Source organism: Mauremys reevesii, linkage group 19 (assembly GCF_016161935.1).
Source record: "Mauremys reevesii isolate NIE-2019 linkage group 19, ASM1616193v1, whole genome shotgun sequence".
NCBI lineage: Eukaryota > Metazoa > Chordata > Testudines > Geoemydidae > Mauremys > Mauremys reevesii.
In genome coordinates this window covers 7158951-7172883 of record NC_052641.1, presented here as the reverse complement: position 1 = coordinate 7172883, position 13933 = coordinate 7158951, and the positions used below count along the sequence as shown (strand labels likewise).

At 44.7% G+C, this 13933-nt stretch overlaps 1 protein-coding gene across 2 annotated transcripts in view; it reads right to left on the bottom strand.

Annotated features, from left to right (window-relative positions):
- Positions 1 to 13933, bottom strand: part of LOC120386996 (ficolin-2-like) — a 68221-nt gene that overhangs the window by 22029 nt on the left and 32259 nt on the right. For both annotated transcript variants that reach the window (XM_039507143.1, XM_039507144.1), the window contains exons 2-4: positions 7422 to 7581; positions 7116 to 7151; positions 5972 to 6128 (exon numbers count right to left, since the gene is read on the bottom strand). In XM_039507143.1, coding sequence (XP_039363077.1) covers positions 5972 to 6077 — 106 coding nt within the window. In that variant the 5' untranslated portion in view covers positions 6078 to 6128; positions 7116 to 7151; positions 7422 to 7581. The remainder of the gene's footprint in view (positions 1 to 5971; positions 6129 to 7115; positions 7152 to 7421; positions 7582 to 13933) is intronic.

Genomic DNA, 13933 nt, shown 5'->3' with positions numbered 1-13933 from the left:
TAAAAGTTTGGAAAAAAATAGGGAACATTGTTAGCAAACATCTCAAACTGAAAGCTTATAATGGAGGAAACAATTCCTACATGTGTACTAGCAGTGACAATAAAAGATCAAACAGAGCTGATAAACTTTGAGGGAATAAAGCATGTACATTGGATTTAAAAACAGGCCCAGCCCTTGGGCTGATACAAAGAGTGCACGTGGGAGAGGAAGTACGGGACACATTATCCTGAACATTTGATAAAAACAGCGGTGAAGTCAGACATCTGAGACTAATACAAACAAATTGTCCAGCCTCAGACAGGAAGTGGAAAGAGTTTTCTTGGGCTACAGCTAATGGTGAGACTTTACAGAGGATATTAAGGCTATAACTGCAGTGTGGCCAGGACATTACATACCATGTCCCTATTAACAGTTTAAAGCAGAACGATCTGTTATTGATGGCATGTTGTTTGGAGGAAATCGGAGAGTAGTACCTAAGATGTTACAAGCTGACATGCTCACTAGTATACAGGAAGGATACTTGGGTATGGCAAAAGGTAAATACAGAGCTAGAGAGAGACTGTATTGGCCACAAATGAACAATGAGAGACAAAATTGTTAAAATGTGTTAAACGTGTCAAAAATACCAACAAAACAGAAAAAAGAGCCTAGGTTGATAAACAATGAACAGTTAAGAGCATGGTCTGAAGTTGGTGTGGATTTATTTACCTATGCTGGTAAAAACAATGTTTTGATGGTAGATTGTTATTCATTATCCAGAGGTTCTTTGATGAGAAAATACCACATCAAAACATGTAATGTGCATGAAAACCATATTTTCCAGGCATGGACTGCCTAAAGATCTCATGTCTGGTAATTGTCCACAGTTTGATGGACATTAATTTAAATAATTGGGTAGATAGTATGGGTTTAAGCATATAACTTTGAGTCCCAGGTATCCTCAGTTCAAAGGTCTTGTAGAGAATGGCGTGAAAATTGTTAAAACAGCTTTTGAGAAAGGCCACTGCCATGGGTACAGATCCATATTTGGCTATTCTGAACTATAGAGCAGCACCAATTAATCATGGACTGTCAGCTGCAGAGAGACTGTTTGGCAGGAAGCTGAGAACAAGACGCTCTAACTCAGCAGGGATCCCTACTGGCAATACTGACTTAGATCCCCATCTATGAAAAGGGAAATAAGGACAACACAGGGAATTACAGACCAGTCAGTCAGCTTAACTTCAGTACCCAAAAAGATAATAACCTGGAGCAAATAATTAAGAAATCAATTTGCAAATACATATCTTATTAGTGTCTAGGTAACAGTCAGCAAGGATCTGTCAAGAACAAAGTGTGTCAAATCTACCTAACAGCTTTCTTTGACAGGGTAACAGGACTTAGGAGTGGGGGGAAGCTGTAGGTGTGGTATATCTTGACTTTAGTAAGGCTTTTGATACTGTCTTGCATGACTTTCTCATAAACAAACAGGGGAAATACTGCCTAGATGGAGCTACTAGAAGGTGGGTGCATAACTGGTTGGAAAACTGTTCCCAGAGAGTAGTTATCAGTGGTTCACAGTCATGCTGGAATGACATATTAAGTGGGGTCCCACAGCAATCAGTTCTGGGTCTAGTTCTGTTCAGTATCTTCATCAATGATTTAGATAATGGCATAGAGAGTACACTTAGAAAATTTGCGGCTGATTCCAAGCTGGGATGGGTTGCAACTGCTTTGGAGGATAGGATTAAAATTCAAAATGATCTGGACAAACTGGAGAAATGATCTGATGTCAATTGGATGAAATTCCATAATGACAAATGCAAAGCACTCCACTTAGGAAGGAACAATCAGTTGCATACATACAAAGTGGGAAATGACTGCCTAGGAAGGAGTACTGCAGAAAGGGATCTGGGGGTCATAGTAGATCACAGGCTAAATATGAGTCAACAGTGTAACACTGTGGCAAAGAAAGCAAACATCATTCTGAGAGGTATTAGCAGGAATGTTGTAAGCAAGACACAAGTAGTAATTCTTCTGCTCTACCCTGCACTGATTAGGCCTCAACCAGAGTATTGTGTCCAGTTCTGGGAGCCACTTTTCAGGAAAGATGTGGACAAATTGGAGAAAGTCCAGGGAAGAGCAACAAAAATTATTAAAGGTCTAGAAAACATGACCTATGAGGGAAGACTGAAAGAATTGGGCTTGTTTAGTCTGGAGACAGGGACATAGTTTTCAAGTACACAAAAGGTTGAGGAGGGAGAATTTTTTTTGTCCTTAACCTCTGAGGCTTGGACAAGAAGCAATGGGGTTAAATTGCAGCATGGGCAGTTTAGGTTGGACATTAGGGAAAACTTCCTAACTGTCAGAGTGGTTAAGCACTGGAATAAATTGCCCAGGGGTTGTAGAATCTCCATCATTGGAGATTTTAAAGAGCAGGTTGGACAAACACCTGTGAGGGATGGTCTAGATAATGCTTAGCCCTGCCTTGAGTGCAGGGGACTGGACTAGATGACCTCTCAAGGTCCCGTCCAGTCCTACAGTGCTATGATTCTATGTGTATAACCAATGTAAGTGTAAACAAAAGATATCTTATGATGGAGGGTCCAGTGTGTTGGTGCTTTTGAAACCTAGAGATGCTGTGGGGATTCACGATGGTACTTGCTAGGCACCGAGGGCAGTAGAGACTCATGAGGTTACCCCACAATCTTATGATGTACAGACTCCTGAAGGACATACGATTTGGAGGAACAGGTGTCATCTGCAACTGCATCTTCCTTATTGAGGAAGACCAGGGCTCAACAATTCACCTGGGACAACTGCCCGCCAATTGGGAAGCTGCCCACAGCACAGACAGTGATGCTAACCTGCTCTCGAGCTCCAGTTTCACTGCCCCTGAAGGCATTGTAGTTGTAGGTTTTAATGTGCTGCTGTAACACAGGTTGGGAAGCCATTTAGTCACCATCCTTAAGTCTTTCTCCTGCTCCCCTCCCCTTCCCTCTCTTAGCTGCCCCTTTTCCTGTTCCAGGAAACAAACAAATGACATCCTTAGGAGGGTCTGATTAGTTATTTATCCAAGAAGCCTGGTGGTGGTAGCCATTTGCACATCCAGCTACTAGGTGAATCACCAATCATCAGGGACCCAGGGCTTATTGGTCCCAAAGGGGGATCATCGATTACTCAAGGAGGTAGCCTCCACCAACTTTAGTAAGCAGGGGTGCACCAGAAGGAGGCTACAGTAAAATAAATCCCGAGTAACTCGCTGCAGTCAGGGGGTCAATCCTCGGGTGCACCAGTTTGCACCATTGTGATGGTGTTATGGGAGCACAATGGAATCCCATTAGCTTATCACTGAGCCTACTGAGGCATCATGCTGTGCCTAAGTACTCCTCCAGTGCAGACTCTGCAGTCCAGAGCATATTTCTGCCTCTCGTGTGTGGGAGTTAGGATGTGCAGTTTGCATAAAAGTGGGCACGTCCACCCACTCAGTGATGTGTACCAATCCTGATGTTCCTGCTTCAAATAATTCAGATGTTTCTCAAGGGCATTAAGATCTAATTTAGGAAAACAATCAGCAGTAGGTTTCAGAGTGGTAGCCGTGTTAGTCTGTATCAGCAAAAAGAACGAGGAGTATGTGTGGCACCTTAGAGCCTAACAAATTTATTTTAGCATAAGCGTTCGTAGGCTAAATCCCACTTCATCAGATGCATGGAGTGGAAAATACAGTAGGAAGAGATAGATAGATAGAACATGAAAAGATGAGGGTTGCCATACCAACTCTAACAAGACAAATCAATTAAGATGGGCTATTAGCAGCAGGAGAAAAAAAAAGTTTGTAGTGATAATCAGGATGGCCCCTTTCAAACAGTTGACAAGAAAGTGTGAGTAATAGTGGGGGGGGGGGAAATTAGAATGGAGAAATAGTTTTTAGTTTGTGTGATGACCTAACCACTCCCAGTCTTTATTCAAGCCTAATTTAATGGTGTCCAGTTTGCAAATTAATTCCAGTTCTGCAGTTTCTCGTTGGAGTCTGGTTTTGAAGTTTTTGTGTTGAAGAATTGCCACTTTTAGGTCTGTAATTGAGTGACCAGGGACAGTGAAGTGTTCTCCGACTGGTTTTTGAACATTATAATTCTTGACGTCTGATTTGTGTCCATTTATTCTTTTGCATGGAGACTGTCCGGTTTGGACAGTGTACATGGCAGCGGGGCTATTTCCCCATGCTAATTTTCCCCCCTACTGTTACTCAGACCTTCTTGTTAACTGTTTGAAATGGGCCATCCTGATTATCACTACAAAAGTTTTTTTTCTCCTGCTGCTAATAGCCCACCTTAATTGATTGGTCTTGTTAGAGTTAGTATGGCAACCCTCATCTTTTCATGTTCTCTGTATATATCTTCCTACTGTATTTTCCACTCCATGCGTCTGATGAAGTGGGTTTTAACCTACGAAAGCTTATGCCAAAATAAATGTGTTAGTCTCTAAGGTGCCACAAGTAATCAGCAGTAGCTGTCCCTATCTCTGCTTTCAGTCGCTTCACTTGGCAGGATATCCAAACTACAGCACAGCTGACTCTGTGCTCCTGCAATGCCACCACAGGAGCAAAATAAACAGTATTTCTTGAAAGAGTGAGCTCACTTCCATGGATTAGATCACCTTTCGCTTATTCAATCAGCCTCTGCACATAGACGCAGTGGCAAAGGGTGATTACTACAGTAGCCCATCGTGAGACTCCTGGTGTATGAAAGGGACAGTATTTAATAGAAATTTCATGTTGTAAGTGGAGTGGGATGTATTTGGCTTCTGCAATAGAATATTCTACATCTCTTTGCCTTGCCATGGTTTTCCTCTGCCATAATGGGTACAACAGGAGCTTCCCAGAACCCACCCACACTGCCGGCAACAAAGGCTTCACGGATCACCTTGTATTTCTCACTGTGCCCTGCAATTCCGAATGAGGTGCACTTGGCAAATTAAGAGTTATTGTCAAAAATCTAAGCATTAGACCCAAAGTTTGCTGGTTTCTTTTGAAAATAATCTGAAAGCAAAATATGCAGCATCTCCCATTAGCGTTTATTACTCGTATTGATTGTTTATATTACAGAAGCCCTTGGAGGCCCCCGTTATGCTAGACACTGTCCACACCTCTGTGACCCTAAGCACCCCAGTTTTCACCCCCTACTTACTACAGTGATAATCATTGTACAACGTGTGCCTTGTGAGGTGTCATTTACAAACTAACAACTTCCTAGTCAACAATAACATGGTAAGATGTAGGCAGCAACATTATATGTAAAGTTATTAACTGGTCCATGAGATGTAGCTCGAACATATTCAAGACCACATGGCTTCCCTAGGTAAAGATGTTAAATAGGTTTGTCCTAAACAAAGGACTGGGGGTTTGCCTCAATTTACATGTAAGCAATAACACAGGCGCTGACTTTTGTTTTTGCTGGTGGGTGCTTTCCGCCTTCTCTGTCTTAACCTATGTCCCATTGTTATTCTGGCTTCACTGTGCACCATGTACGTGCTCCTGCCACCTACTGGGGGCTCAGAGAAACAAACATGGAGCTTCCTTCACTACCAGATGCCTTCCTCACAGCTTGAATAAACTTTACTTTGAAGAGTAACCTTCAACTGAATCCATTTAAAAGATTCACTGATCTATAAAGACAGGAGCCCTGAACCTCAAGTGATAAGCAATTGAGCCAACTGATTGCTTGTATACGATGTCACTGTATTATGAAAGTGTATAGTCTTCTCTGAGAGCTAATGGCACACTGGTGGTTAATATCGTTGTGAAATGTCTGTATTAACACTGTATGAGGAAATATGGATACATAGTGATACTAGGATCAAGAAGTTCCTATATTTTCTTCAGCTAATCTGGCTGAGCAAACAGCTCCTTGTTTGAGTTTCTGTTTTCATATTTATTTCCAAACTGAAACCCACTGATTAAGGGGCATCTCTCTTTGTTGGGACAGAAACCTACTGTGCAAGAAGAAAAGTGTCTGAAGAGCTTCATTATGCTCTGTTCTTATAATCCAGCCTCCACCATCTGTGTCCACGTCACACAGTACGGTCAGTGTTACAGTCATGGGGGTAGAGGAGGTGCCCTCTGGCTAATAGCTCCTTGCAGTTCTTTGCTCCTGGATGAATGAAGAATTGAAACAGGGAAATTAGTTCTATAACTGTCCTGAGAGCAGGCACTCATTGGCTACTGTACATTACACTGAGGGAGGAATCAGCCGCAAGTTCAGGTAAGTGGAAAGATGTCTTTGAGCTACCCTCTCCTCCCCTCAACTTGACACAGTGTGAGAGAGCCCTCTGGTGGTTCTGTGTTTAAAAACCTACAAGAGCGTGTGGCTCTAGCTAGGCCTCACATGTTGTGCACAGTTAGCAAACACAGCCATTTCGACTCCATCGTGCACATGCAGCTCCTTCATATTAAATTTGAGGTGTAAAGAATAAAAGACACTATACCCCGTCCAGCCCCGTGGGTTCTGTGCAAGAACATTTCAGCCAGAGCCGAGAGTCTGGCTCAAAGTGACCTGAGTACTCATGGATCGGAAAATTTTCTTAAAACTTCCAATGTAAGTGCCTGTGCAGCCTTGAAATCTCTCTGAGACAGAAGATCTTCCAGTTAGGGAGGAGAAATATCACCACATGATGTGGGTGAGCACTTACACTGAGAGAATATCAAATGATTACACCTATACTTGCAGCAAGCAGTTTGCAAGCAAGCCTAGTGTTTAATTTGTGCCAGGGGTTGGTCATTCATAACCCCGGTACCTCTGGGCTTGGTCGTTCATAGCCCTGGCACCACTGGGCTTGTCATGTCGGATATGAAAGTAAAAAAATTGCTTGAGGCCTGACACCTCTTTCATTATAAATTAAGCACTGAGCTAACCCACTGGCAGAACTGTAATCCACAATCGATTATTCTGACCAACTGCTAACAGCAAACACGTTCATTTTAAAAACAACAAAGTCTCTTTGGCAATGGTCTGAGACCAGGAAAAGGGTAAATCACAGATTTATTCTTTGCAACTTGTTTGTTCACCTCTATTATGCTTTCAGGTCTGGGTTCCCTGGACGGAACGAGATGACATTTAGTGGTACTAAGAAATGCTCACCTTTCTTGCACTGTATATCATCCTTCTCCTCCACCCCTGGGTATGAAGAGAAACATCATGGAAGTGAAATTAAACCAGAAAAAAAATGTGTTTCCTTTTAAACTCCATAACCATCCCAGTAGTGACAGCTGGGATAGCAAAGTATTAGCCATAAAAGATTTGCAGCTGTGCAAACTACGTTCAGACAACAGCACAAACATCTGTTACCCGAGCCATCCAGTCTGAAGTAGCAGGATGCTTCCAAGTGAAAAGGGGAGAATATTGGTCAAATGAAGGGGAAAATATCAAGGTTTGTATCTCACTCACCTGGGCAGGTGTCTGTCTGCACAAATCACTGCGGTTATGCAGAGTAAAGAGAGGAGGGTTTTCTGGGCAGCTTTTCCCATGGTTGGTGCTGGTCTCTGCAATGGCAGCTCCACCATGTCTTCTCTTCCCCTTCTCTTCTTTCAAGTTTCATCACTTGCAGCTGTGAAGAAGCAATAAGGCACAGATACAATCTCCACCACGTCACACTCAATTTCTCAACTGTGGGGATAGTTTCTCCACTGTGGCTCTTCACAAGTTCTGAGTTGAGATGTTCACAGTATCAAACCCATAGTAACTCCTCTGTTTAATATGCCTGGATTTCCTTCAGGAGACAGGGTCATAGATTGCTCTTGCAGAGCAAAGTTTCTCCAGGTGGTGACCCATTTTTACAAAGCATGATGTAAAACACCTAAACCTGATGGACTGAATGTTAAACCCTCAAAGTTGCAAATCCACCTTTCATATTATTTATATTCCTGAGGCCAAAGAATCAAACTGGCTTTAACTCAACAAACTTCTTGGTATCACATCACTATCTTTCATCAGTTGCACCAGAGCTCAGAAAGAAGCAGTTGTAGATTTATTCTAGTCTGACTAAGCGGTTCTCAACATTTGAGGTCGAAGATACTGTTTCTAAAGTTGGGGGTCTCTTGAGTAACAAAGCTGTGTTTGCTAACTGTGCACAACATGTGAGGCCTAGCTAGAGCCACATGCTCTTGTAGGTTTTTAAACACAGAACCTGATAGCACAGCGCCTCTCCAGCTATCTGAGCTGCCCCAGGCACCCACTGGTACACAGGTGAAGGAGAGAGATCAGAGTTGTGGAGAGAGCACTGGGTGGCTCCCTCCTCTTCTTGAGACACCAAGCTTGTCACTACTTCTGCCATCAAATCCATCTCCAGACACTCAGGGAATGGAAATTCTAAAAGTGCTCTAAAAACCAGGCAGGTGCCCTGCATAGCTGTGTCCTCCCTTGCCACTGCAGATGCTACCACCCCTTCATCAAGGGGTGTAAAGACTTCTGCTCTGCTGGCTGGATCTGTTTTTTAGAAGTTGACTGTTTCTCTCTCAAGTGTCTTTTTTTTGGGGGGACAATATTAACGTGGTTAAGATGAGAGATGGGCCCACGCTTGCAAATTCAGATTTGGCTCTGAACTTCTGAGTAATGCACCTTTTAATATCTAGGTGTCTGCAGTCTATGGAGAGCTACCTTTGTTTGGTTCAGCTGGAGACTTTAAGGAACAGAAGCAAACACTGTGCTCTGTCTCCTGGAGACTTTGCTTTTGTTTCTTCTAAAATAAAAGCCACTTAGACTGCAAATGCATGGCTGGGCTTTATTTCTGGATAACTTACCAATTAACATTTCAGCTGTTCAGTTTGATGCCTTTGGCTCTGTCTAAGCATTTGGGGAATTGTGTGGATAGTGTAGCCTTGTTGTCCTGTACATCACTGCCCTCTGAATGTTCACTAGGGATTTCCCCTTATGAAACAAAATTACCTTAAGTTGGTAAGATAAGAGCTGTCACCACATGTTTCACAATACTGGAAAAATCCTGATATGTATATTTACAAAAAGTCAAACAGCCAGTGTGGCAGTAGAGTAAAACATTGGCTGCATAAAGAGGTTGCATTTTGTCTTTTTCACTTGAGTGGGGAAGCTATGAAAATAGCCTTATAAACACACTGTGCTCTCCCAGAAATAGATAAGATCCAAGCAACCAAGTTTGATTCTAATATACTCAGAGAACCTAGATTTGCAGATCCAACCCCACAAACTCTCCAGGTATTTTTAAGCTGGATCCAGACCAGAATTTTGAGCCTGGGCCCCCTCTCGGTATTTATTAACTGAATACTGGTACATATTTCCCCCCCCAGATTAACAGAATTTGGGATTATTCCGTCTTCCTCTGCAGCCACAGGTCACTTGCTAGGCTCACCTGGCCATATCTCATTTAAATCGATTCCCCACCATTGCCGGGACCTCAGCTACTGGTGCACCTTGGACCCTCCTGTTCTCTGCCTGTTGTACGCAATAGTATCCTGAGGGCTGTAATACTTTGGTCTAATTCTGGTAGTTGGGCTTGGTGTGGGCAGGGGCAGCTCTGGACATTTCGCCGCCCCAAGCATGGTGGCATGCCGCGGGGGGCGCTCTGCCGGTCGCCGGGAGGGCAGCAGGCAGCTCCGGTGGACCTCCCGCAGGTATGCCTGTGGAGGGTCCACTGGTTCCACGGTCCGCTGGTCCCGCGGCTTTGGTGGACCTCCCGCAGGTGGCAGAGCGCCCCCTGTGACATGCCGCCCCAAGCACGCGCTTGGCGTGCTGGGGCCTGGAGCCGTCCCAGGGTGTGGGGGCAGTTGGGTAGCATTTAGTGGCTGTGATATACAGGAGGGCAGACTAGATCTGGTGGTCCCTTCTGGCCTTAAACTCTACAGTTGGAGTAGATCAATGTGATGAGTGCACTCCTCCCAATGTGACCTCTGCCCATTCTGGGTAAAAGTGAAGCCGTAGGGTGGGGGAGAATCATCGCCCTTTTGAAGTGAGAGACAAATCACATTTTTACTCCTGGGGGAATTCTGCACCACTGCACACGTGCAGAATTCATGTGCGATTCAGATTTTTTTCCTCCACAAAAAAAATAAATTCTGCCAGAGAAGTGTTGCAGTTATGCCTTTCGCCCACCAGGGGCTGCTGTAATACGACAACAGAGCAGCCACTCCCTGGCGGGAGCAACCTCAGCTAGGGATAGGGAAGAGAAGAGGCCGGGTTCCTCACAGTGCCCTGCCTGGGGGCCAGGGCAGGAGGCATGGGATATTGGTGGGCGGAGGGGGGGGACGGACAGCATAGGGCACATGGGGGTCATAGGCTGGGGTGAAGGCTGAATAGGAGAGGGGACACATGGGGACAGGGGAGAGGAGAGTGGCTGAGTACAGGTGCAAGGACACTTGAGACGGGGCAGATGTGCCTGACTGAATGAGAGAGGATAGGGGTTAGCCCGGGTCTGTATGGGGAGGCTCCCCAACTCCCTAACAATCCCCCCCAAAAAACCCACTGTTCCATACTTCTCCCAGGCCCCCCCCCCCCCACACACACACACACACCCCTCCAGGTTCACTCCCAGGCGCCTTCCCTCTCCCTCAGCTCCTTCATTACCCCTGACTCCCCGAAGCCTTTGCACGGCTTCGGAGGGGTGTGGGAAATATTAATATGCCTAGTAAAGAATCTATTTGTCAAAAAACTTTTCCTGAATCTTTTTTGTTGCCTGTATTGTTACAGACATACTTGTTGATAGGTATTTCGAAATAAATTACCAAAATAATTGTAACTGGTGTGATTATAGTGTTACTTTGACAAATAAATCATGCAGAAATTTAAAATATTGGGCACAGAATTTTTAATCTTTAGTGCAGAATTCCACCAGGAGTAACATTTTCTATGCTGTTGGCAAACTCCAGCATTCTCCGTGTGCTCTCCACGGGAAGGAGGAATGGTCCTGTGGTTAGGGCACTAGCCTGAGACTCAGGAAACCTCTGTTAAATTGCCTGCTCCACCACAGACTTCCTGTGTGACCCTGAGCAAATCACTCAGTCTCTGAGCCTCAGTTCCCTGTCTGTGAAATGGGGACAAAATAAATTAAATTAACAGAGATATACCTGTCTCCTAGAACTGGAAGGGACCTTGAAAGGTCAGCGAGTCCAGCCCCCTGCCTTCACTAGCAGGACCAAGTACTGATTTTTGCCCCAGATCCCTAAGGGGCCCCCTCAAGGATTGAACTCACAACCCTGGCTTTAGCAGGCCAATGTTGAATGACTTGTACTTGGCAAAGTAGGTCCTGTTTTCGACGTCCCTGCAGCTCGTTATTTGCTGGTGAACACAGAAGTAATGTGGAATATTCACTACATGCCATGAACACTTTGTACAATGCTGGGTTTCTTTGTGGTGACCCTCACCCACCCGGGCTTGACTCACCAGCCTGTCACCCCTCTGGGTGACTCTGGGACTGCCTTAGCTAACCCAGTTTCCATCCCCAACTCTCATCTTTCCAGTAGCAAACAGAACCCACATCTAACACCCTTCTCCCAGGCAGATCAGAATCTATAGCATCCATCCCTCTATGGCCTCTACCAGCACCGATCCAGTGGCAAGCCAGCAAGACACAAATGCATTTTCCGTCCTGGCTCCATTGGTTCAAATAAGATTCCCTGACCCATGCTTAGGACAGAATTCTGGATCTCAGCGTCAAATGGGAGCTGGAAAGAACCATCAGGAACAAGGGGAAGGGCAGGGAGAGGGAATGTGACAAGAGACATTGCTGAGCAGAGCTGCAAAGGCTGGTGCCTTGTGGAATCCCACAATGGAGCTGGGTATTCAGCTATGTGCTGACTCTTCTGGCCAGCAAGGCTTGCTTGTATGATCTTGGGCAAGTCTCTGTGCCTTGGTTTATGTGCAGTGATACTTGGTAAAGCACTTTGAGATCTACCAATGAACGTTACTGTGTAAGAGCTACAGGAATTGTTATGATCACTCTAAGCCATGTTACAAAGCGATTGGCAGGCAGGAGCTCTTAAGAAAAAGTGAGCCAGTAATGTCTTTACCAAGTGATGTCAGCATGTGACTAGTACCATTTCCCAACCAAAATTCTCGCAGCTGTCTCCCAAAACCTCTCTTGTATGAATCCCAGTTACAATGGCCCATCTGTCCATTTCTAGAAAACCTGCAGGGGAAAAGGTGGGAGGCTGGTCACATTCATTTTTGTTTTCTGTGACTAGCAGCTCAGGTCCCTCCAGGGCATGTATATTACGATCAATCAGAATTACCCAGCCCATCATTGTAACTTTCTTATCATGAGCTCTTCTAGAGAGGAGAGAATTTTCAATAGGCCACATCTTGAGATCCTTATTCAATATCCTTGGGCACATTCTAGTTCTATTCCGTGAGAACTTTCTTTAGGAGTTTCCAAGTTAAAAAAATATATCAGGCAAACTTCCACTGTACAGACCTGTTATCTGGTCGAGTAAATATTGAATGAGGATCTCAAGATTTGGGCCAGTGTAAACTAAAGTTGAGAAAAAAGCCAAATCAACCCACAATTACAAAAAGATTCAATTCTGTTCAATACTGTGTTGCTCATGTAACTCCCATCCTCTTATACAAAGAAGATTTTATTGTTGTTCCAAATTAAGGGAGGGCCGTGGTGGGGAAGAGGAATAGATTTGCTGGAAGGTTGCAAAGTCAAGCACTCAAAAGTTAGGACATGTAAGAACATAAGAACGGCCAGACTGGGTCAGACCAAAGCTCCATCTAGCTCAGTGCCCTATCTTCCAACAGTGGCCAATGTCAGGTGCCCCAGAGGGAATAAACAGAACGGTAACCATCAAGATTTAAGATGCAACCTTAATTCAGGTCTCTTGAGTCCAATTTGTGAGCTGAATTAGGCACAGAACTCACAGGGGGAAATGTTATTTGATTTGGGTTATTATGTTGCTCAGGGGTGTGAAAAAGACACACACACACACACCCCTGAGCGACGCAAGTTACATCAACTGAAGCGGTGTCTTCACCAGATGTGCTGCAGCTGCGCCAATGTAGCCTTGCCATGTAGACTAGCCCTAAGTATATGGGTTAAACCCCCTATTTATAACTATAGTACAAACTTGTCACCCAACCCAGCAGATGAGACTTGGATATACACACACGGAGCACAGCTGCTGCTGAGTAAGAAGGGGCACTACATAGCCAGTGTTCAGTACAGAACCACATTTAAAGCACAGGCATGTGTGCAAAAAAAAAAAAATCCCTTCTGACTGCAATGTGCTTTCCCCAACATGTCTCTAAACTTCGTAACCGATGTGGGACCTGACGAGTGCAATGCTTAACGTCATAACCATGCCAACATGCAGCCAGCCAAGTTTACAACAGCAGGATTAGAACTTTTGTCCAGTATTAGAACTTAGTGATATTTGTAACTTACAACCCAGCAATCAGATTTAAACCAGGACTGTGTACATCTTTCAGTTCTTTCCATTTAAATAAAAAGACCACTATGGAAAAGCTAGGGGGGCTCCATGCAGGCTAAAGATGTTCAGTGACTTTGCGCTCAATATGTCAGTGGCCCAGTCATGGATCCGGAAGCCAGTGTGCTAGGTGCTGCACAGACACAGAACAAAGACATCCCTTCCCCAAGGAGCTGACAACCTAAGGTTCCACTCCACAGTGGGATAAAGGGCATGGGACACCACCACAGGTGAAATACTGCTCCAGGCACAGAGCCTCATATCACAAGGGATGTAAATATTGTTGCCCCTTTTTGTCCTGAGCGGTTCACCGATACTCAGGGCTTTGCTGGGGTGTCTTTGTTAGGAGGAGACATGATTGATGCAAGTCAGGTATTTCTTTGGTGTGGTTCTGGTTGCCTACAGAGCATGTGCACAAAGCCCCGTTCCCCGGAACACAGCAAAATCAAACTCCCGGCAGTTTCCTCGTTCAGAAATCCGGGTCTGTTTTCCAACATGTCCTGC